Source organism: Gadus macrocephalus, chromosome 8, assembly GCF_031168955.1.
Source record: "Gadus macrocephalus chromosome 8, ASM3116895v1".
NCBI lineage: Eukaryota > Metazoa > Chordata > Actinopteri > Gadiformes > Gadidae > Gadus > Gadus macrocephalus.
The window spans coordinates 23,618,412-23,642,257 of NC_082389.1; the positions used below are offsets into that span (position 1 = coordinate 23,618,412).

The 23,846-nt window shown below is 45.8% G+C and overlaps 1 protein-coding gene across 1 annotated transcript in view; it reads right to left on the minus strand.

Annotated features, from left to right (window-relative positions):
• The window catches only part of LOC132463666 (uncharacterized), a 193,248-nt gene that overhangs the window by 130,045 nt on the left and 39,357 nt on the right, over positions 1 to 23,846 (minus strand). The window contains exons 32-47 of the mRNA XM_060059966.1: positions 23,680 to 23,839; positions 23,472 to 23,555; positions 23,261 to 23,389; positions 19,783 to 19,899; positions 19,601 to 19,693; positions 19,091 to 19,305; positions 12,967 to 13,160; positions 12,351 to 12,638; positions 11,803 to 12,038; positions 11,203 to 11,367; positions 10,829 to 10,906; positions 8,944 to 9,318; positions 8,090 to 8,446; positions 7,337 to 7,678; positions 7,094 to 7,225; positions 6,362 to 6,514 (exon numbers count right to left, since the gene is read on the minus strand). Coding sequence (XP_059915949.1) covers positions 6,362 to 6,514; positions 7,094 to 7,225; positions 7,337 to 7,678; positions 8,090 to 8,446; positions 8,944 to 9,318; positions 10,829 to 10,906; positions 11,203 to 11,367; positions 11,803 to 12,038; positions 12,351 to 12,638; positions 12,967 to 13,160; positions 19,091 to 19,305; positions 19,601 to 19,693; positions 19,783 to 19,899; positions 23,261 to 23,389; positions 23,472 to 23,555; positions 23,680 to 23,839 — 3,118 coding nt within the window. The remainder of the gene's footprint in view (positions 1 to 6,361; positions 6,515 to 7,093; positions 7,226 to 7,336; positions 7,679 to 8,089; positions 8,447 to 8,943; positions 9,319 to 10,828; positions 10,907 to 11,202; positions 11,368 to 11,802; positions 12,039 to 12,350; positions 12,639 to 12,966; positions 13,161 to 19,090; positions 19,306 to 19,600; positions 19,694 to 19,782; positions 19,900 to 23,260; positions 23,390 to 23,471; positions 23,556 to 23,679; positions 23,840 to 23,846) is intronic.

Below are 23,846 nucleotides of genomic sequence, written 5' to 3' on the forward strand. Positions count from 1 at the left end.
TTATGCTGTTCTCATGCTCTTTTTTATTACTGCTATTTCAGGGCAGGATATATGCTCAGGTTCCAAAATACTTAATTAAAAAACATGCCCTGTCTGGTGGCTGTTAGACGTCATTCTTGAAGTGCACTTTTATTTTATTATTGAAATAGTATAAACTATTAACATGTTTGATTTCATGGAAATGCAACTTTTTTGTTAAATCTTTGTGTGGCTGCACTTTGTAACTCAGGAGCTAATAAATGAGGCATAGAAAAAGAGTTTGTGTCATGTCGTGTAAAGGTTTTGGTTGTTTAATTATTCTATATCATAACATTATTGTAATTCAGCTATTCATGGTACACACCACATGCAGATGCAATATAGACCTCATTAGACTTTAATGTTTGCCCCCCCCTCCGCCTTGTCCTGAATGTTTATTTTGGTGAAAGTAATAAGTAACTTATTACTTATTACTCTACACAGAAGGTAATATTGTAAAGAAACGTATTACTTTCAAATGCAAGTAACTAGTAATATGAAATATATTACATTTTGGAAGTAACTTGCCCAACACTGCCCAAGGCACAGTTTACTTAAATGTTCTCGCCTCAGTCACCTATTGCATCACTTCCTTTAGGGCTTCGGCCTCCTAATTGATCATTGTAGTATAATTGAATGCCCTCTTTCATATTATATGATACTTCCACCTCTGGGACGTGGCAACAACTCTCCAAATCCATATGGGGAGGGGGGGGGGGGGATGCTTTTGGACAGTAGGGGTGTACACTAGACATAAATAGGAAGCAAACTCAGGAGAAGGAATGACCTCTCACAAATATTTATTGAATAAATTGTTTCAAATAACCCTGCCTCGTTAAATCAATGAACTTGGTGTTTTGCTTTAAAAAATAGGTTATAGAAGAAGTCTAAACTGCAGAAAATAAAAACATCCAAGCTGCCTTTTAAGGATACCTCGGAATATCTGTCTATTTTTTAACCGTCGGACCCCAGTTTACGACAAAAACAACACAATTTACGGCAGCTCCTTTGCCGCGTGGTTTTTAGAGCCATGTAAGGATTAGAGGGGGCGGTCGATAGCAACCACCATAGCAACCATGACGGTCAAGTGACTGGATGCAGCCCCGTTGAAAAAAATAGAATACCACCCAACACACTCAGGAGATTAATGATATTGAAATTATTATGACCATGAAGTCTTTATTTGCATGGGTTTACATTTCGTTCTTTGGAAAACGGTTCTTTAGTAATAATATTTGAGGGAATATTTTTTTGTTGTTGTTTTAGCAGCGAAATGCACCGTGTGCGTGTGCGTGTGTGTGTGTGTGTGTGTGTGTGTGTGTGTGTGTGTGTGTGTGTGTGTGTCAGTGTCTGTGTGTCTGTGTGTGCGTGTGTGTGCGTGTGTGTGCGTGTGTGTGTGTATAACACGCTATTTTATGTTGAAATGCGACGTAATCCAGTGTTCACGAAACGTACACTGTCAACGTATGCTTTTGGCGACTGGGTTGGCTCTCAGATATATGTGTTTCTAACAAGATGATATCATTAAAAGTTACATAAAGTAACAGTTTAATAACACAAACGCAGGAAGCACGTGAGCTGCTATAGCGAAAGCAGCCACAACCTGACGTCGTTGAAACATGCGAGCGAGCCGATCAAATCCTAATAACTATAAAACTAAAGATCAGACACTGACTGAAGATTATGCAAGTAAAGAGTATATTTCTCGCTAGAAATGTTATTAGAAACACGTTTAACGGTGAATCGGTCCTAAAATATTGCATTTCCCATTCAGATAATAAAGATTAATAAAGATCATACACATTCACTGACTGAAGATTATGTAAGGAAAATGTAAATTTCTCGCTAGAAATGTCATTAGAAACGCGTTTAATGGTGTATCTGTCCTAAAATATTACATTTCCCATTCAGATAATAAAGATTAATATAAGCTACGCCGTGTTCCGGAGCCGCGGGGGATTCTGGGAATTGGGGTTGTCAGTTAACAAATGGGGCTTTTGTTAACTTGTTTTGTTGTTAGGATTAAGTGGGGTTAATGGGTTCGGGATGTTATGTGGTTGTGTGTTGTTCTATTAACATTGTTCGTGTGTTCATTGTTGTCGACACCGTCACCGAGAGTGACGTGACCATCGTTTCGTGCAGCTGTTCCGTGTTGAAGTCTCGTTCAATAAAAACCAACTCTCGTTGTCGAGCGTTCAATAAAAACCAACTCTCGTTGTCGAGCGTGCCCCCCCCCCCCCCCCCCCCCTACAAACGTGTCTCCCCCCCCCCCCCCCCCCTCAACAAACGTGTCCGCCCCCCCCCCCTTCAACTAACGTGTTCCCCCCCCCCCCTACAATCGTGTCGTCATCCCCCCCCTCAACAAACGTGTCTCCCCCCCCCCTCCCCGGTCAACAACAGTCTACCTCCCCCCCCCCCTAAACAATCGTGTCCACAATTTGCCGCGAAAGCCGTGAAACCCAAACCCCGAAACCCGCCTCCACAGCGGCACGCGTCGATACTGAAGGTATAACACGCTATTTTTTACATTGAAATGCTATGTCTCCAGTGTTCATGGAAACGTACACCGTCAACGTTTTTTCTTGGCGACTGGGTTGAGAAGGCTTATGTAGTGGAATCATATCAGTTAAATATTTTGGCCCTAAACCATGTAGGGATTTATAGGTTAGCAAAATGATTTTAAAATCAATTCTCTGACCTACAGGAAGCCAACGTAATGATTTAAGAATTTGTGTAATATGTTCAAATTTATTGGTCTTTGTTAGAACTCTAGCAGCAGCATCATGAACAAGCTGAAGTTTCCTTACCCTGCGTTCACACCAAAAGATGCTTTCGCTGCCCGAACGCGTTGACGCCGAAGTTTTGCGGCGCAGCAAATCAAATTTTGCGGCGCAGCAAAAGTTTTGCGGCGCAGCAAAGGTTTTGACGCGCAGCAAAAGTTTTGCTGCGCCACAGTTTTGCTGCGCCACAGTTTTGCAGCGCGGGAAGTTTCGCGGCACGGCAAGTTTTGCCCGCTGTGCTTCTGAATTCATTCACAACCATGGCCGACATTACGAGCATTGCATGTCTTTACCTGTTGTGGAAGAGGGAGAGACGTCGGAATGCCCGTCGTTTATGGGTTCATGAGACCATTCGGAGCCTGGAAGGCTGGTGCTGCCTGGCACCCAACTGGGTTTTGTTTGGGGTTGTTATTCTAGCCCTTTAGCATACTCATAGTTTAGTTTAACTGTAAACACAACTACACTACAGAATGCTGATTTGTGGGGTTTTTCGAGTTACTAAATAAATGTAACGGTAGGGAACTCTAGGTCACTCCAAGGGAGTAACACTGATTGGCTGTTACGGCATGTCACTCAGTGGCAACGCCTCAGTGGCAACGCTGTTGAACGCTGATTGGCTGTCATCACGCGTTTGCTGCCGAAAAGTTGAAATATTTCAACTCGAGCAGCATTTGACGCGCCGCAAAATACGTGAACGCGCCCGCCGCCCGTGCCCGGCACGGGCGGCGGGCGCGTTCACGTATTTTGCCGCGCCGCAAATCAAATTTTGCTGCCGGTTTTCTCAGCAGCAAATGCTGCGGCAGCAAAGCAGCAACGCGTCTCTACATTCACTTTGAATGGGATCGTGCCGCGCGTCAACTTTTTGCATCTTTTGGTGTGAACGCAGGGTTAGAGTTTTTTTTGGGAGACCTGTAAGGAGACCATTGCAGTAATCAAGCTTACTAGTGATAAAGGCATGCACAAGTTTTTGTAAGTCTTCGGTTGACATGAGCCCTCTAAGTCTTGCTACTTTTTTAAGGTGATAATATGCCGATTTTGTAACTGATTTGACGTAACTGTCGAAATGTAAATCTGAATCCATAACCCCTAGATTTCTGGCTTTGATTGAGGTTTTCAGGGACAGAGAGTGAAGGTGTTGGGCCCTGGTGCCTTTCCGTTTTAGTACAATTATCTCGGTTTTGTCCTCATTTAGTTGAAGGAAATGTTGGCACATCCACTCTTTGTGATCAGAGATCAGAGATCAGAGTCTCAACACACACATAGGATCAAAGCATCATGATAACAAAACCTAGAAAATGATTTTTATGAAGAATATATATTGTTATCAATCAATTAAATTGCGATTGATAAAGCTGTCTGCAGATAACTTAATGGATAACTTTGGGATTATTCAACATGGTGTCATTTTTGCTAATGCAGACAACCATCTCTGAAACATCGAGGTCAGCCAGCCACTATCCACCAAATGGGCTGCAATGGAACTCTTTTGGGCAGTGACGCCCTGTCAGTGTACATACATCTTGAAGTGCTGTTTTTTTGCCACTACCATGCTTGTTATTTTAAGTGTCTGTATTGACAATATGGTGAATATCAAATTCAACCCTCCTCCAATCCTTGTTCTATCTTCTCCAACCTCTTTAATCACCCATTCCTCCTCCTCCCTTCTACTGAGTGATTCTGTTCACTTCTTTGTGAAAAAAGATGATGACATACGCTCCTCATTCCCCCCACCAACCTGATTGCGCCACTTGTCCTAACGCCACCACTTCATCTCCAGCTCGAACATCCTTTTCACCCCTCACTCACAATAGGGCCCCTGGTAATCTCCCACAGCCCCACAACCTGTCCTCCTGAGCTTATCTCTCATTACATTCTTCAGTCTTTTCCTCCCGACCTTCTCCCTTTCCTCACCCATCTCATCAACACCACTTTGACCAATGGTTGTTTTCTGGACACTCTTAAAGCGTGGACCTTGCTTAAAGAAACCCAGACTCAACCCATCTGATGTAAGGAACGACCGACTGTCTATGTTCTCTTTATCTCCAAAGCTCTTGAGCATGTCGTCTTTTCACATCTCTCTGCATCTCTCACCCAGAACAAACTCCTGAAACTTACGGCTTCAAGGCAGGCCACTGTCTCAGGCTCTGCACTCGCTCTGTTCACCTGTCCTCTGTCCTTTCTCACGTACTGCACTTACAGGGTAACCAGGATCTGCACCCGTTCCCTGTGGTCTCACTACTCAGGGTTCTGTCCTGGCCACCCTTTACTCTCTGACCGAGCTCAGCCTTCCAGGGAAGGCATCTCCCTTCCAAAACCTCTCCATCAGCATTCGCAACTCTGTGGTGTCTGCGACAAGGATGGTAAGGAATCAGTGTGTGACATTGGTTGACCACCCACTCCCGAAGATTCAAGCTGTACAACATCAAGAGGATACGTCTGTTCCTCACCCAGAAGGCCGCCCAGGTTCTGGTCCAGGTCATCTCACTCCTTTACTACTGCAACTCTGGCTGGTTTGCAAGCCATTCGTCCTTTGAAGTTCATCCACAATGCGGCATCCGGACTAGTCTTCAACCCACATAGTACTGATACACTACACCTCCCCTCCGCACCCTGCGTTGGATATGGGTGGCCTTCTAAATTGTATACAAGTCACTGGTTCTTCCCTATGCTGTCGCTAATGGGTCAGGCCCCCCCCATACAGGATATCTTCAAACCCTAGACCACAGCCGGCCCTCCACGCTCCATGACTGGCAAGCGATTTCTACTCCTTCACTACGTGAGAACCCCAGCAACCACTCAACTAGATCTTGATTGTTTGCAGTCCTGGCTCCACAATGCTGGAGTGAGCTCCCAACGGACACTAGAACAGCTTAATCCCTGCCCATATCCCGCTGCAGGTGTGAAACTCCTCTGTTCAGACAGCCTCTTGGTTAATGAAAAGTGAAAAGGAAAAAATATTAAAATAACTCTCTTACAGTCTCTCTGTCTCTATCACTTGTTTATGTATTGTAGCATGTGAAGGTAATTGATTCACTTATTTTTAGTATATAATATTTCTGTCACTGTTTAAGGGGTTCAACTTCATAGTTGAATGCACCGCTAGTCGCTTTGTAATATAATGCTATGTATGGAAATTCTTGAAACATTAAGATTTCACAGCAATATATTTATTTTAGTGAGACTTTCTTAGAGCCAATTACAAACAGACCGGACCAAGCGAAAGGTAAATAAAAGAGATGAATAACTCTGTAGGGATCAACTCCATAGTGTCGTCAGCCACTTATTATAAAAATTGGCATTGGCAAAAAAAAGCCGCTTTAGAGGTTGTACATTAAGGGGCACTATGCCCCAAGGAATCACTTTGCAGCCGTTTTGCGGAATATGCCTTCAGTGTTCTTGCTCATTACTGGACAAACAAATATGTTTTGCCCCGTATTAGACCCTATAAAAGGAATAGGGTCTGGGTTGAATAATCCAGAGGTTATCATTTAAAATAACATGAGCAACAAGGTCAACAGGCCTATCCACTTCATGCTTAGACAGACACAACTCTCCCCTCCCACCTGTTGATTTCCTGCAGAGCAATTCTGAAGGTAATAGTATGAGCCATCGCCATGGTTCCCAGAGTTAATCGCCATGGCAGCAGACGAGGGCAGGCCCAACATCTTTAGCAGGGGCACGTTGTTGTTGAGAAGGACTGATACTTTGCTCTGATACTGAAACAAAATGTTAGAACTTGTATAAAACAATTAGACCTAATTAAGTCAATGAGCATCTCTGCTTTTAATAAACATTCATTTTCTCTTTAAAATAGTCATCCTTGTGGAGTTTGTCTGGTCGGTGGCTAGTTTGAGCAGCCTAAATACTCTGGGGCTTGGTAATGCTGCAGACTTGTGGTGCATTGACTAATCTGGGCATACAGGATAAAACAGCCATCACTCCACACAGTCATGGGGAGCTCTGACAGGTCAGGATGTTACGCTGCTTGGTTTACTGCCCTACATTGGTCACCGGTTTGGAAGTTGACCCTGCCACATGCCGCCACAATCAGGGCACAGGTAGTGATTGTGAACCAGTTTATTGGCTAGATTTAAAAGTGGATCAGGCTGCTGAAATGTCCCTCCTGAGTGTGTGTGGGGATGGCAGGGTTATCCTATGTTCCTTGATAAGTTAATGCTCCACAAATGTGTGGCCTAACCCAGCCCCAGAGTAATAGGGCAGACTCTTCAACCAGCCAACCATCACAAAAAATGTTTTTCATCAAAAGATGCCAGCATAACAGCACTGTTGTGTACCTTGGTTTTAATCAGGATTAATGAAGCCTGTAGTGTTTTCTTGTCTAGCGCCATGGAAACCCCTGTCTCAAGAGCACCACGAGAGGTGACCACAGACCCTGAGAACTGCACCCTGTCTGGACTCCCCCACTTCTATAACCAGAACAAGACGTCACGTACGATGCATATGGTGAATGAAATCCATGATAAAAGAATACTTTCCCTGTAATCATTCACGTGCACACACTCACAGCTGCACTCTACCTGTACAACTGTGCAGTTGTTGTAATACACCACTGACCCCTGCAGGCCAGGGCTGGGCAGGATGCCGCCCGTCACCCCCAGTGTACACTGGCCTATGTGCAGCAGGGCTTGGCCAGCATACCCCCGCTGTCCAGCCCCGGCCGACACGGACAGCCTGGCGTGTCCTGGGATCTCATGGAGGAGAAGCACAGACATGTTTTGTCTCAGCTGGCCTTCCACCCTCAGCTCTGGTGCGGCCCATGCACTAAGACGAAGAAAACCCTGTTCATTGCCCAGGCCAGTGTCCACCATGGCTGTCCACACGCCCTGACTGTCCTCTGTCACTGAGCCGTTCAGACGGGCCTGGGGGGTTAGAGAAGGTGAGTTACATTCTGTGGATATCTACAGCAGTAGTAGATATCCAGTAGTACTACTGGAATCCCCTTGAAACAAGACGGTCCATCTGGAGGGATTTGCCACACTACAGTGTTTTAAAATCCTCCTTTGCAGGCCTTTGTATCAAATGTAATTGCTCTCTGATCATTGTTTCATTGTTTTATAAAATATTTATTATCTATTATTATTGTATTTTATATTATATGTATGTAATTTACTACTTTATTAATCTACTTTATTTCTAATGTTAAGTGATGGAAAAGTTAAAGTGCTTGCCCAAATACCGGTCCGGTCCATGAAGTCTGATTCAATGCTATTCTATTATATTCAAGAAGCCACCTTAAGGGGTCTCAAAGCTTAATCGCCCTAAAAACGTACCTGCAAGAAGGGACATTTAGACTCCATAGCCCACAGCCACCTCACCCTCCCTTTCGCCCCAGGGAGGGCTTTAACCCCAAAGTGGCAGGACCCGCTTCTGATCAGCAGATCAGCCGTCTCCCCAGGAGCCCCAGGACCAGAGGCCTCCACCGTGGTCCTCAGGGGCAGGCCTCTGCTCCTCAGCTTGGGGAAGGAGTGTGTTAGGGCCCCAGAAAGGTGGATGGGCCTGCAGGTTTGCCCTTCCAGATCAATGGAGGCCTCGAGGTCTTCCAGGCGGAGGGCGCCGGCCAGGGTCAGCTGACAGGGTCCCATGGACAGGTAGCCGTGAACATCAGACGACACGGGCAGAAGGGTTCTCTGAAGAGCAATGAGCGGGAGACATTCTGTGTGTTGGAATTGTGTTTGTGGGAACATACAACCACACTCACACTTGCACCCTTACACACACACACACACACACACACGTTTGTGCCTGTGTTCATAGTGATATGTACAAAGGCACAAACGTTGCACTCTTTTCTCTCTTTTGTAAGGATTCACAACTATAATAGACTTGAGCACTTTACACCTTGATGGTTAATAACATTTAACTCAAACATCAACAATCATCTGCCACTCAACACATATGCTTCATTTTATCAATAAACTAGGTGATGAGACATTTAGCTAGGAATTGTTCTGTCATGTTGAAAATGGCAAATGGACTCAATTGCTCTCTAATAATGTGTGAGGACACTGTGTACCTCAAGGCGTGGAAAGGATAAAACATCGGTCCACGGTTAGGTAGTTAGTTAAACAAATTACTTATAAAACCAAAACAGGTATTTGTTGCACAACATAACTACGCCCCCTACCTGTAGAGCTGGGCAGTATTGGCTGACATTGAAAGAATACGCTGACTGGCTCTTCTGCATCTCATGAGACCTGCTCTGCCCAAGGAGAGACCTGAAATGGCACTGCCCCAAATCCAGCCCCAGCTCCAACCCACCAGGGGGGAATACAGCTGAAAAGGCCAGGACCAGAGCCCCGTGGGTGGGCACAACCTGCATCGGTGCTGCCTCCATGGAGTGCTGAACGGACCCCCGGAGGCTCAAGTGAGGATGGCATTCTAGAGATAGACTCAGTCTGGCATTCTCTTCGCCCATAGCCTGGATTTGGGTGTTCAGAGAGGTGGCACAGCCTTTTTGGAGAACCAAGCCATTTATGAAGAATTCCCGTGGAGTAGGAGTCTGTGGAAATTACAATATATGTTGATGAAAACAAGGAGGGAAAAAAATAAAGACACGCCTGCATTCACTTAATATATTATTATGTATTTGAATTTAAACTAATATATAATTCATAGTTATATGAAGATTTTTTTTTTTCCTATTCTTTCCTCATGAAATAAGGGAAACACGCACGCGTTTCCTCAATTTCAGATCTAACGTTCAACAAACGACACAACAGTCCTCTGGTGGTCTGCTCCCCTCTGAAGACCAACACAGAGCACGTATCTCTCTCCAAGCCCCCCGGGCCTGGCTGGACCCAGCTAGCATGCTAACCAATAGCCTCCCAGCGGGGTAAGCCTCAAGCAGCTGGGTGGGGCTGTGTCGGAGCTTGGCTCGGACTCAGACAGAGGCAATCCCCCACTGGCCCCTGTTATCCTTTATTGTCCCTTTTCGGGGGAAATTCTTTCTCTGCTTTTGACCCATCCGGGGGCCAGTGAACACATACACACTTTCACATACACATGCGGAGGAGTGACCTTGTCAGAGGTCCACACTTGGGGGCACACCGGCACACCCAGAGCAGTGGGCAGCCGCAGCGCAGCGCCCGGGGAGCAGGTGGGGGTTTCAGGTGCCTTGCTCAAGGGCACCTCAACCGTGGATGAGGACGTAGGAGAGTGCTGCACAACTTCTCCCCCCGTCCACATTTTTGCCAACTGGTCGGGATCGACCCGGCCACCCTCCGGTTACCGGTCCAACTCCTTAACCAGTAGGCCACGGATGCCTTTGAATAAAGACCTCTGTCTTCCAGAGACAGAGGTATTGTTCAGGAGCTGGGCTGAGACATGGAGGTCCACATTCTGTGGGACGACCCTGGCCAGCGAGGCCCATTGGTGAGCCAAACTCCTCCTCAGCTCCGCCTGACGGTTCTTCTTCAGAAGCACCCACAGCAGACACTGAGGGATGACCTGCTGGTTCTCCAACAGCAGAGAACCTTTGAGGGCGTCCTCCTTGGCTTGTGTCTGGATGGTGAAGGAGGTCCTATCCCTGTACTGCACTTGCGTCCATGCCAGCCTGCCCAGCTCCTCACAGCATAAGTCAGCATCATACTGTAGCTAGCACCCCCCCGACATTTGCCCAGATGTGACACCATCTGGTCAGTCTCAACTGACCCCTGAGCTCTCTCTTGTTCACACCCCCAGGGGTCCCGTATTCACCAAGAAAATGCCATACACCCCAGCCGCCTCCACCCTCACCCCACACTGTTGCTGGCTCTCCAGCGACCCGCCACCAACCACAGTCCCAGGGCTCCAGCTCAGAGGCCTGGGTCGCAGCAGAAGCCTGAGGTTGGAGTTGATGGGCAGGCCCACGGATGTGAGTAGGAGCCTGAAGAATGGGTTAGTTTAGCCCGTAGCTCGGCCCAATCAGCAGGGCTGATGCAGCCTTTGGCCTGTACGTCAAGGCTAAGGCAAGCTATGGCAAGGCCATAGCAGAGCCTACTTTGTGGACGAGAGACGGAGAAGGCTCGTACCTCAACTGAGTAGCTCGCCAAGCTTCCATAGCATTGACCTAAGAAGCGGTCTGTGGAGGAGTCGCTTGTGCAGTTCATCTGGGAAAGCAGGGAAGTTTGTTGTTTAAAGAATGGAGGCTTGGAGTGAGGATGGAGGAGCCCCTTGGAATGGCTACATTAGACAACATGGCATGTTCTGACCTCAAAATAATATGATAATGCAATCTGAATGTAATGAGTACATGTATAATTTATCAATCCTCTCAAACATAAATCCTCGCTAAAAACAATGTAATTACTTGAAAATAAATACTTGTACAGATTTACAATGATCTCAGTGTAGAGTAAAGGAGTAGACGGTTTTCAACAGGTTTCATGTGTGGGATGCATTTCACCTGCAGAGATGTGGGTAAAACTTCCCTGGGTTGCTGTATCTGTTGCCATAGAGACACAGATACATTTGCTGTGTTGTTGTTCCTTGTCGCAATAAAACGAGCATCCAGCTTTTTTTGCTCCTCTATGTGAAGAACCAGGTCTCCGAGGACTCTGCCCTCCTCTCTCTGTGGAATGGGAAGGGGACAGGGGAATAGGACAGTGTAGTGGTTAGGGTGTTGGAGTTCCACCCGTAGGTACTGGGTTCGATTCCCAATAATAATTGCATACCTGTAGGCATCCTAAAGCAAGAGGCCACTAGAGCCTCCTACTGGGCCTGATGGACATGAATCTGAATTCTCCGTAAATCATTAAGGTTAAAGGCCTAGAAGATCCCACATTATTTATTTTATTCTCATTCTTAGTTTGTTGGTGGAATCCACTGACACACCTGGCATAATGGTACATGACCTAATCATTAATTCACATTTGTTAATTCATTCATGTAGAGTGCTTTCAAGTCTCTTCAGATAAAAGCATCGAGCTCAAGGTCAATGTAGTTGAAGTGTTAAAGTAAGTGTATATTTCAAACCACCTCCTAACGCCCAGCCAGCAGGACTCACCTGGTAGTGTGCGTCAGCCTGCATGGAGCTGGGCAGGCCCCGGATGGCAAGGGGCCCGCTCTGGTGCTGCAGCCTGGAGTGGAGCTCCCAGCGGGGGACGGCTTGGCGGCCCATCCTGGCCCAGCTCAGCTCTGCCCTCAGGCCCTCAGGCCCGGCCAGCAGCTCTGCTAACAGGGATGCTTGAAGTCCTCTCTGGTTTGTCCAGCTCACCTTGGCGCTGTTGTTAGCAGGAAAGCCTATAGGTACACGCCAAGGGAAGGAGAGTTAATATATATAGATAGGTAAAGGCCTCTATAGCAGGTTTTTCCTAAATTGTTATTTTCCATTCACATATTTCCAAGTGGAAATTTTATTTTTCCATAGTTTGATTTGAAAACTGCGTCAGGTAATGTAAATGTCTATGTTCCATACCAACAAAGCTCTGTTGAATCAAATTTAATCTGAAGAGAGGGAAAGAGACAGGGTGAGGGATTGAGAGCTAAAGAGAGGGAAACAAGGACAGAGGGAGAGAGAGAGAGCTTGAGAGAGAGCGAAATGGTTTGGTTGACCTCTAGCACTGAGCAGGTCAGAGGAGTGAGAGAGGATGGCGTGGAGCACTCCCTTCCCCCAGCTGTTGAGCTGCCGGCTGGCGTTCAAACACACAAATTGGTCCCCATACTGAGCATACAGCCTGTAGCTCGCCCTGCACCCGGGGCCGTCCCCTGCTGTGTCATCCTCATCTTCCTCATGCTCCTTCTCCTCCTCAACCCCATATCCAGCCCTTGTGTGTCCATGTTCTTCAATGTGCTTAAACTCCACCAGGTACAGGGCCTCCATCACCTGGAGTCTCAGCTGTCCTGGAAACACACACCACACACACACACACACACACACACACACACACACACACACACACACACACACACACACACACACACACACACACACACACACACACACACACACACACACACACACAAACAAACACACGCTATGATACATTCAAACTCAATAACTTCCTAGTCTACTTGATTAATAGTATACGTCTGATATGTATTCAAGTATGCAGTCCACAATTTTCCCCAGTGATTCAACTAAATTGGTTTGTGGTTCTCAATTGAACCCCCCTCTGAGAATTATGAATCCCTTTGTGCATCGCTATGAACCTTCCTCCTTCAGCCCCACCTTCTGTGAGTCCCTCCGTCTTCCCCAGGGCTCCCTCCAGCCCAAGGGCTGTTGGCAGAGCACTGAGGCCCACCAGAGAGTGCCTGAGATCCCCCGTCACAGAGAGCTGGAGTCCCTGGGTGTGGGTCAGGAGGCCCCTGGCCTTGAGCAACAGGGCCCTTTCCCCCTGGGTGTAGGAGCCGAGCACTGAAACCCTGGGAGACAAGAATTAGCTGATAATGGTCACTGCTTGGTTGGAGACTGTCCTGGAAATATTAATAGTAACTATAATATACAATTATTTAGAAAATATATAATTATAAAAAAATTATACATTCTTCTTGCACCTAAAGATATCTCTCTTTCCCTCTCTAATTTAAATGTTTTAAGATAGTTTGCATATGCATTTCAAGTGTAGCCCCAAGTCTGATACTGAGGCCACGCCAACCTACTGACTTCTTCGTTGTGTAGATTCCTTTGAAGGTCCTATGGCATGAAAATCTCACTTTATGAGGTTTTCTAACATAAATATGAGTTTCCCTAGCCTGCCTATCATCCCACAGTGGCTAAAACTTGTGTTCGGTGTAAAATGAGCACTAGGTATCCTGCTCGCCTTTGAAAAAATGGAAGCTCAGGCGCGCTGATTTGGAATGTGGCCCCATACGTCGTCATAGGGGGCCAAGTTACCTTCCCTTTCTCTGCTTTGCCCACCCAGAGAATTTGGCCCGCCAATGAGCCAATGAGCAATGACCGTGCGAGTGCCACATGTGTGTGTGTGTGTGATTACAGACACTGTAAGGCAAGTGTTGTACAAGTCTTTGTTATTTGAATAACCGTTCTGCTGTTGGTGTTGTTGCGCATAACACGTTGGCTCTTTGACGTCTCTGGTATTTCCACAACAAGACTGTAGTTCGGGTTACCTCAGCCATGGTTGAGAAGGAATTGGGGGAAAGGAACTTTGGCTTTGACTCCCTGAAGTACATGAACTGCGACATGCTGCCCGCTGCCGCGAGGCACGATCAACACATAGCACCACCTCCCGGCAGCGGACAGCGCGCGGTTCAATCTACTTCAGATTGATGTGGAAGTGGAAGAACCAGAGACGTCGAAGAACCCGACAGTCGTTTGTGATCCATCTGGAGGCGCACACAGTTTCTGGTGGTGATAATATGTATTATATGATATAGATATCTATATCATATAAACCCTAACCTTTAACTGTCTCGCAGCCTTGCTTTCAGCCTTGCAGACATATCCACCTGTCCCATTGTTTAATTCAGATTAACTTGGTCTCTCCCGCCATGGCTAACTTCAGCCCCGGCCAATCCTAAACTCTCCACGATGGTCACTTCCCCTCATAGTTGGGGGAATTAAGCACATAAGTCTACTTGATTAATCTGTCAATTCGCGCAAATTTATCTAAAAGCGCAAAATTTGGCACAGATGTAGTTCAGGTCATACTGAAATGATTTAGCTAGGGCGCCGGAGCCAGCAACCCTCGGGGCCAAGATGGCGGCCAAATCCAATATGGCCGCTGTCCTACAAGGGTTCAGACTATAGCTTTTGAACAACATGAGCTACAAATACAAACTTGATGTATTTTTTTAACTTTTCTTATTCTTATTCTTATTCTTTTCTGGCTATGAGAAGCACAAACAAATATTTATATTTATGATTGGGTATATGTGGACTAGGGGTGTGAACGGTTACAAAAAATTGTAAACGGTTACACAACCCCTTTTTTTTCGTGTACACGGTTAACCGCTTTTTTTTTTTTTTTAAGTGGACCGCAGTCGCGCTATACGACCAATGGAGGGTAGAGTTTAGATCGGGCCCAGAAAATCAAGCCCGACCTGGCCCGAGAGACGTCGGAGGACCCGACGCAGTATATTCATAATATTGTAATGACCACTGAAGAGGCAGTGAATGAAGTATTGAATAGACAGAGATTTATTAGATAGGCCTACCTAATAAACCGTTGGAACACACAAGACCGGAAACATAGCAACGCCGGTAAACAAACCCCGAGAAGCCCAATCCCTATGAGAGCTCCCCACGCTACGGCCATCCGGAGGCGCACAGAGCTTTTGGCTGTGATATTATATCTACAAATATTATATTATATACTATTATATCATATATAGAGCTCCGGGAGTCGCAAACGGCAACATTCACTTTCTCCTCCAAGCTGCAGTTCACCCCGGACTGCACTGCACTGAGTTTGACGGTTGAACGCTGATTGGCTGTTACGTTACACATGTGACTCAGTGGCCACGTTACATGACGTAGCCTATGCCCGGTGTTCAGTTACCCAACATTTATCGCATGCATTCATTAGCTCCTTAATGTTGTCTAAGTGGAACATTTGTAGCTTTATTAATCGCTAAATAAATAGTAGCCTATGTGTTATTTTTGATAAAATTATTATTAGTTTTATTTTTTTCAGTTTTCGTTTACTGATTTTTCCTGAACGGTTATGATTTACTAACCGGTTACACGTATACACGTGTACCCGGTCACACCCCTAATATGGACCCACAAATCCAATCTGGCTACTGTATCAAAAAGGTTTTTGGCTCCAAATTTTGAACCAAATAAGCTACAGATGAAATCTTAATGTCTATTTAATTTTATTTACCATGACACACGGGAATGCTTACATTTGTGATCGCCTATTTTTAGACCCCAAATATGCATTTACAATAGAACAACTACCTGATAATTGGTAATGGTTTTAACCCACACCTTTTGAATGATGACACAGTGAAACCCTGTGCTGAGATAGGAGTATATCCCCTATGCAGCCTCATGGTGAGGCATGCAATGGCACTAGCACAGGAAGGCACATCATTCCTGAATCCCGGCCAGATTGCTGTCCTTGGTGCTGATCAACCATTGTATGCCATAGCAAAGCAGCTCCAATGGCAATATCCTGAGACACTTGGTGAAGATAAGCTCGTCTTGATGATGGGAGCATTACATATTGAAGACAAAGCTCATCTTATGGTGGGTAAGCTGCTCCGTGATTCAGGTTGGACCACCATCCTTTCCCAGGCACAGGTTCTAACTTCAGGATGTGCTCATTCTGTCCTCAATGAGCACCATATCAAACGATCACGGTATCCACGCTCTCCTTCAAGTCACACATGAACAACGTCAGAAAAACATCCTTCTTCCACCTCCGCAACATTGCACGCCTTCGACCCACTCTTTCATCCTCAGCTGCCGAAACACTAATCCACGCCTTCATCACTTGCACACTCGACTATTGCACACTCGTAAAATAAAAGATCTCCTCCATCACCACTCCCCACTCGCCGCCTACGCTCTGCTGATGCCAACCATATGTTTTTCTATAGTCATGGAAAAACATTCTATGACTATGTTAACACTAATATTGCTGGGTTTGGTCACACATGAGCTATGAATCTGTCACGCGATTGGAAATTGTGTTTGATACATATCCTAGAGGACCTCAAAGCACAAACTCACCAACGCAGAGGAACCGGGTCAAGAACTAAAGTAAATGGGAGAACTCCAATTCCAAAACGTAACTGGAACGGTGACTTCCTGAAAAATGAGGAAGAACTATTTGTATATATCAGCGAAGAGATAACCAAGCATGGCATGTCAGGTATACTCCTCCTTTCCACCAAGAAATATGCTGTACTCTCCAACAGACCAGAGTATGACATGTCTGCCCTTCAGCCTTGTACAAGAAGCATATACAAGAATATTCCTGCATCTTGCACGTGCTGGGGCCAATGGCCATAAAAAGGCATTTGTCTTTTTTACGGACTGTCGACAGCGATGTTGTCATCCTTGCCATCCGCTTCTTAAGGATTTCCATTCAAGGTTTTTGGTATTTCTTGCATCCCAACCACTAATAATAATCACAATAATCGGAGAGCAATATGGAGGGGCGCTTATTTCCTATCATTTCACCTCGGACCCTGAACAGATCAACAATGACGTCCATGTCCAAAGACTGGAGTGTATGGTTGTCATCATGTACAGCAAGAGCTGTGGTTCCAGCCTCGTAGATGAAGCTAGACATCACCTTTTCTCGAATGGTACCATGTCTCTCGAGAACCTGCCTCCCACCCAAGCTGTACTGATTCAGCACATTAAAAGAGCACTGCTGCAGGCCAGCTTCTACTGGAATCAGGCAACTACTGTCTAGCAAGATATCCCCGAGTTCAATGCATGGGGATGGTATCGGGACTCTGCGAGCAAGACTTGGGAACCTTACTGGACTAATCTCGGAGACACCAGTGTCCCACTCCACTGTGCAAGAAAGCATGTAGAGGGCACTGCAAGTGCTGTAAAGCCGGAGTTGGTTTCACTTTTAAATGTGCATGTGAGGATGCTTGTACAAACAATGATGGTAGAGACGATAAGTGATCCGGTGATTGTTGGTGATAATGTTAATTCATGTGAGAGACCATGAGAATTCACTGTTGTTTTTTATGTTATTGCTGTTTTTTTGTTATGCTAAGCAAACCTTTAAGAGTTTTGGAGAAATTTACTATATTATTCTTTTAACAATTTGACATTATATAAACATTGCCTTGCAATAATAGCTGTGTCTTATTCTTTCATATATGATTACACTTTGAATGTATTCACCTGTGGTACACTGAAAGCATTTCACTTTAATAAGGTAATTAATCAACACTGAGAATAGTTGTGGTAAAAAAGGATTTTCAACCACAGTCTTGAAAGATTACCGGTAACAGACTTACACAAGCACAAAGATAAATATGGCAATGGACTTCCTGTGGTCAATAAACATTTAATAGACATCACATTCTCATTTGTAGCACAGTTGGTTCAAAATTTGTAGCCAAAACCCTTTTTTGGACAGCGGCCATATTGAAATTAGGGAATTTGGGGGGTCCTGATACACCCAATAATAAATGTTAGCATTCCAATGGGTTTCCTATGGTCAAAAAAGGTAAAATAGACAAGTTTGTATTTGTATCTCATCTGGTTCAAAAGCTATGGACGAATCCCTTCCAGGCGGCGGCCGTATTGGATTTGGCAGCCATCTTGGTCTCTGGGAGCATTGGCTCGGGCGCCCTGGCTAAATCATTTCAGTATGCCCTCAGCTACATCTGTACCAAATTTGGTGCATGTAGATGAATTTGCGCGGTCCAGACGCACCAGGTCATGAATATTAACATTCCTATGTGTTTCCCATGACCAATTAAGCTGAAAAATATGCAAGGTTTGTATTTGTTACTGATGTGGTTCAAAAGTTAAAGCCGGAACCCTTTTCAGGCTGCGGCCATATTGAATTTGGCCGCCATCTTGGCCCCAAGGGTCACTGGCTCTGGCGCCTTAGCTAAATAATTTCAGTGTGACCTGAGCTACATCTGTGCAAATTTGGCGATTTGATGAATTTGCACGAAAATGTGCTTAATTCCCCCCATTATCACCTTTGTTTCCTTTGTTGTTATCGCCCACGATGTCAAGGTGTCCCTATAAGAATCATGTACACCCATTGTCTCATTGAATGTATGATTGGTAAACTGCTGCCTGTATCTTCCCATGTTCAGGATTTAAAATTCAATCAAATACTTTGCTGACAAGAAGTGCCCTAAAAATAAGTTATTCCTTCTCAGAGATGGAGGTGAGGACTGGTGTTGTTTACATTTTGGTTCTGTAAGCTAACTAGGTGGAGTGCACTGAATGTGGCAGTCCCCACACCTAGCTAGTGTTGAGAAGGAAGACAGCTACTACTAGATACACAAGGCCCATTGGTTTTAGGGTAAACCTTGTTACCTAGTTACCACCGATCCATATTAGAAACATCTCACAGAAGGGACAAATGAGTAGAGGAGGAACTACCCAGCATCCAACCAGAAATAAATAATATAATATAAATTGTGAAAAGGGAACCAATTAGTGTATGAGAGGGTGTATGAATGAACAAGTAAAGAATAAATGACTGCAGTATGATGGAGACTGATGAACGAGTGAATATGTGGGATACTGAATGAGGAATGAAAAGGAGAGACTGTGTGAAAGAGTGAATTAGCGAATTAATTCATGAGTGAATGAACTCTCTGTTCACTCCCACCCCCATACTTATGAATAAAATAAATGCTGAGGTCAGAAAACAACTAAACCCCTGACGTACCAGTGCTCTGACAGGTTAGCGGTCAGCTGGAGGGCCAGGTCTGCTCCGGGGAACAAGCTCTGGGAGAGGTTGAGCTTCAGCCCCACAGCTCTGTCCCCCCCGCTCAGGGAGTGGGACAGCTTGGCCCCAAGGCGAGCCCTGTCCTTGCCATCAGCCACCACGTGTATGCCGCTAAAGCCACGCCCCGACCGCCATGTGTACAGCGTGGCAGTCACCTTGATGGACAAAGAGGAGGACCCATGCTAGTATGGACAGGGGAAGGGTTTCTCACTAAGGATGAAATACATGTTATAAACTAAATGTTTAATAAATACTAGTTATAATTATACACATTGTTGTCATGAAGGTAATATTCACACAAGATGGTTTTCTTTTCTCATATCAAGAAGTAATATTCCTTATTTATATGAATAGATATTTTTTACATTAATATCTTTAGACAAAGTCGCGCTATTTCAATAAACACATAAACAAACAAAGAAAGCATAAATAAATAAACCAATCACCCACCTCTACAGTTTTGGGGATCTTGGATTTAAAGGGATGACTGAGAGAGGAATACAGCCCAATTACTTTGGTGGTTCCATTCAGGTGCAAGGAAAACTGAAAAATAACAATATCATACAAAACGCATTTATTAACCCATCGGTCCCCCACATGTTCCCAACATGTTCAGGATGAGTAGTCCTCACCTGGCTCTCCTGTCGCTCTACCCTCAGCCTCCCCCTGGCCAGGTAGTCTAGAGCATGGCTGTCCGGGGGGGTCCAGTGCACCTCTCCCTCCAGCAGGGCAGAGGAGGGCAGCTGCAGCTGGAACAGTAACAACACCAGCAGATTAAGACCAGTTGGAACAAGTTCCAGTTGGTGGTCTCCCTCGCTATGATAGTAACATATACCACTAATTAATTATTAAGAAGAAAAAAGTAAGCACGTCACAAAGACATTGGGGATTTTGTGCAGGAGGTTGGACTACTGTGGTTGTTGGGGTGTTCAACTCCCAGCCCAAAGTTATTGTGTTTGATCCCCATTGGCTCTAACGCCGGGATTCCACCGGATGCGTTACGGCCGCGTTAAGGCCATACCTCCGGATCCGGACGAAAATCGTCCGTCGCCCAAAACGTTGCCTCCGGAACTACCCTACATACCTCCGTCTGGTTTCAGCGTTGTTATGGATGTTACGCGACAAATCCTCTAGAGGGCAGTGACTGTCGTTTCACAAATTAACGGCATCGATAATCGCAAACATGACATCAGATGATTTTGCTTTGCGTCATCCGAAATCGGCAAAAAAAAGTGCAAAAAGTGTGGGGTGGCATGTGACACCCCTCACCAACCCGCAGATTATCTCCTCAAAATGTTGTTAAATGACCAGTTACAACTCATTGCTAAAGCAGGGGAACAATAACAATAAACAATAAAATAAAAATGTCAGGTATATAGTATAATATAAGTACAAAACGTCAAATACAATATATATATATATATATATATATATATATATATACTATACATATCAGATATTATACTACTCTATCTATTTTCGCGAATGGTCTGACTTTTGACTCTATACTGCCGCCTCGACTTCCGGTGGTATTGCTCCGGTTCTCCCGGAGGACTCCGGATTCGTAAGCTCAGAGGCGACAGACCCATTTACGGACGAAACACCTCCGGGACCGGACGAAACGGTCCGTATCCGTATTTACCGTAGGGTGTGAATGGGCCTTTACGGCTGCGGCACGGAACGGCTGCGACTCTGCCCTGCTTGCATTTCCACCGGGCACGTTACGGCAGCGCAGCGCTGCCTTGCGAGCCAGCTGTATTCACGCGAGATCACGAGATCACGCGATAATCCTAAACCTAATGTACTCACCTTCCACTCCCAAAACTACTGCAATTAAATGTCAGGCTTTGTCCTTTCTGACATTGTCCTTATAAAAAGGATAATTTGAGACCCTTTGATTGATTGACTGCTGACCTGGTGCCACCGGTCATGACGTAATAATGTTGATGGGAAGTTGTGATAGGCTACATGAGCTAAGGATTGTGTTATATTATATTGACCGGATGCTCTATGGCTTTTACTTTTTCACTTCCTGCCCTGCTCGATCTGCTCTGTTGAAATTGACGCGGTTCAGCAACGGCTTGCGGCAAAAATAGAAATGCTACGGAATGATAGCGCTACGGCACGGCGAGCCGCTCCTGGGACGCTGCTGAGACGTTCCGCAGCCGCGCCCGGTGGAAATGGTCTCATTGATTAGAGTGGAACCTATCTGCTGCGGTGACCGCGGCCAAGACGTGCCGCAGCCGTAACGCTGCCGTAACGCGTCCGGTGGAATCAGGCCTTACGCCTCGTTTCCACATACGTACATTCTCGTATGCGATCCAACCGTCTCCGACCGAAAGTCCATTCATTCCTATGTGATTCTCCGTAATGTCAGTTTTTCCTCCGAGACTCCTCCCCTCCGTAAAATTTCTGTCCGGTATGTCCGGAATATACGTTCAAAAAATGTAACTTTCGCCGTCGTTTTACGGAGATACCGTATGAAAGTTTTTTTTTGTTTTTCACAAAACTTGTAAGTAGGCCTACCTGGCAGGCCAAACTCCTCACCGATCTCTTTCCAAGCCTGGTTGGTTTTGTTTTTATCTCTGTATATGTCGATCCTCATGTTCCAAAGTACCGGTCTCCTAAAAACGGCCATTATCATACGCTCCCACATCTTTTGTCTCATCTCATGTTCGTCCGCTTATCCGGGGTCGGGTCGCGGGGGGAGCAGCTCAAGCAGGGGGCCCCAGACTTCCCTTTCCCGGGCCACATTGACCAACTCTGACGGGGGGATCCCGAGGCGTTCCCATGCCAGTGTTGAGATATAATCTCTCCACCTAGTCCTGGGTCTTCCCCGAGGTCTCCTCCCCACTGGACGTGCCTGAAACACCTCCCAAGGAAGGCGCCCAGTGGGCATCCTTACCAGATGCCCGAACCACCTCAGCTGACTCCTTTCTAAGTAAAGGAGCAGCAGCTCTAATCCGAGTTCCTCACGGATGGCTGAGCTTCTCACCCTATCCCTAAGGGAGACGCCAGCCACCCTTCTGAGAAAACTCATCTCGGCCGCTTGTACCCGCGATCTCGTCCTTTCGGTCATCACCCAGCCCTCATGACCATAGGTGAGGATAGGAACGAAGATCGACCGGTAGATCGAGAGCTTTGCCTTGCGGCTCAGCTCTCGTTTCGTTACAACGGTGCGGTAAAGCGAACGCAATACCGCCCCCGCTGCTCCGATTCTCCGGCCAATCTCACGCTCCATAGTACCCTCACTCGCGAACAAGACCCCGAGGTACTTGAACTCCTTCACTTGGGCTAAGGACTCATTTCCTACCTGGAGTAAGCAATCCATCGGTTTCCTCCTAACATCTTTTGTCCGTAAATAAATTCATGCCCGTACGTAAAACACTAGCGACTCCTTCCGTAAATTTACGGAAGCACGGATACGAAAAACATACGTATGTGGAAACGAGGCGTTAACCCCTACCCCTTGTTAGTGACATCTGATATCTGAATTCAAAAGATATTTAGTTAAATTGTCTGCTCAAATATTAAAGATCTCCTATTATACTACTTTTCTGGTCTTAATTTCTTATTAATGACTCCTATAGAGCAACCTGACACGAATCACAGCACAAGAAACTATGTAGATTTTCGGGAAACTCTTCCTCTAATCTGGGCGCTTTCGACATTCCCTGTCAACACTCGGCTTCGTCCTTCTCCGCCCTCTGGCCCCCCTCCTGCCTACCCCACTCCGTTGTGATTGGTTACCTTCCGGAAGAGCATGTTGCAGCACTACCATACATGGAAAATCCAGATTTTTCTACGTAGATAAATCCCGGAAATTTGAACAAGTGAATCGCGACCGGCGTCCCTAGTGTTTAGCGCTCTGCACAGCCACCCCAGACGGTCAGCAGGGAATACGTCTAAATGCATGTACGTCATTATTTGACACTTTAGTATGGTTAAACATGACATCATTATAATGTTTATAGGTCATAAAAGTCAAAAAAGCATAATAGGTGCTCTTTAAACAGTAGCATCATGTGACCAAAGCATATTTTCTGTATATTTGCTGTAATGTATGGTTAAAACAGATTTCGATAGGATTTTTCCTCTGGGCTGGTCTACCTGGAGGATGTGGGTGAGGTTGGCTCGGACCCTCATGCCTCTCTGTCCAGGCTTCTGGAGAAGCTGCCCATTGAAGTTCATCTTCTCCTTGCTTCCTACCCGGAGCCTCCCCTGAACCTCCCTCTGGGTCTGGGGGGGATGAGGGTGTGGGCATCAACCACTGGGTCCTCTGACTGGATTAATAATGAGTTATTCATTGCTGATGGGCTACCTGGTTGTTGAACATGGTTAAGCATAGCTCCGAGTCAGTTGGAAGCATGTAAGAGCTGAATGGGTGCACCAGAGCCGAGCGAACCTGAAACAAACAAAGAAAGGATGAGCTCAGTATGTCTAAATATGAAAGATTGGTTCCTCCAGACTAAGCTCAAAAATAAGTACAATTCCATCATTGTGATTTGGGCATGTTGCTCTAAACTCACAAAAGGTCTTGGTGGTTTGTATCCCAGTGTGAGTGTGTGAATGACCTCGCCACTGCTATGAAAACCCGCTCTGGACTCTAAGATGTAGAGGTCCTTGAAGTGGTCAACAGTGAACGTATGGCGAAGGAGTAAACTCTGGGGAAAGTTCTGGAACGGCTGCCTATTGT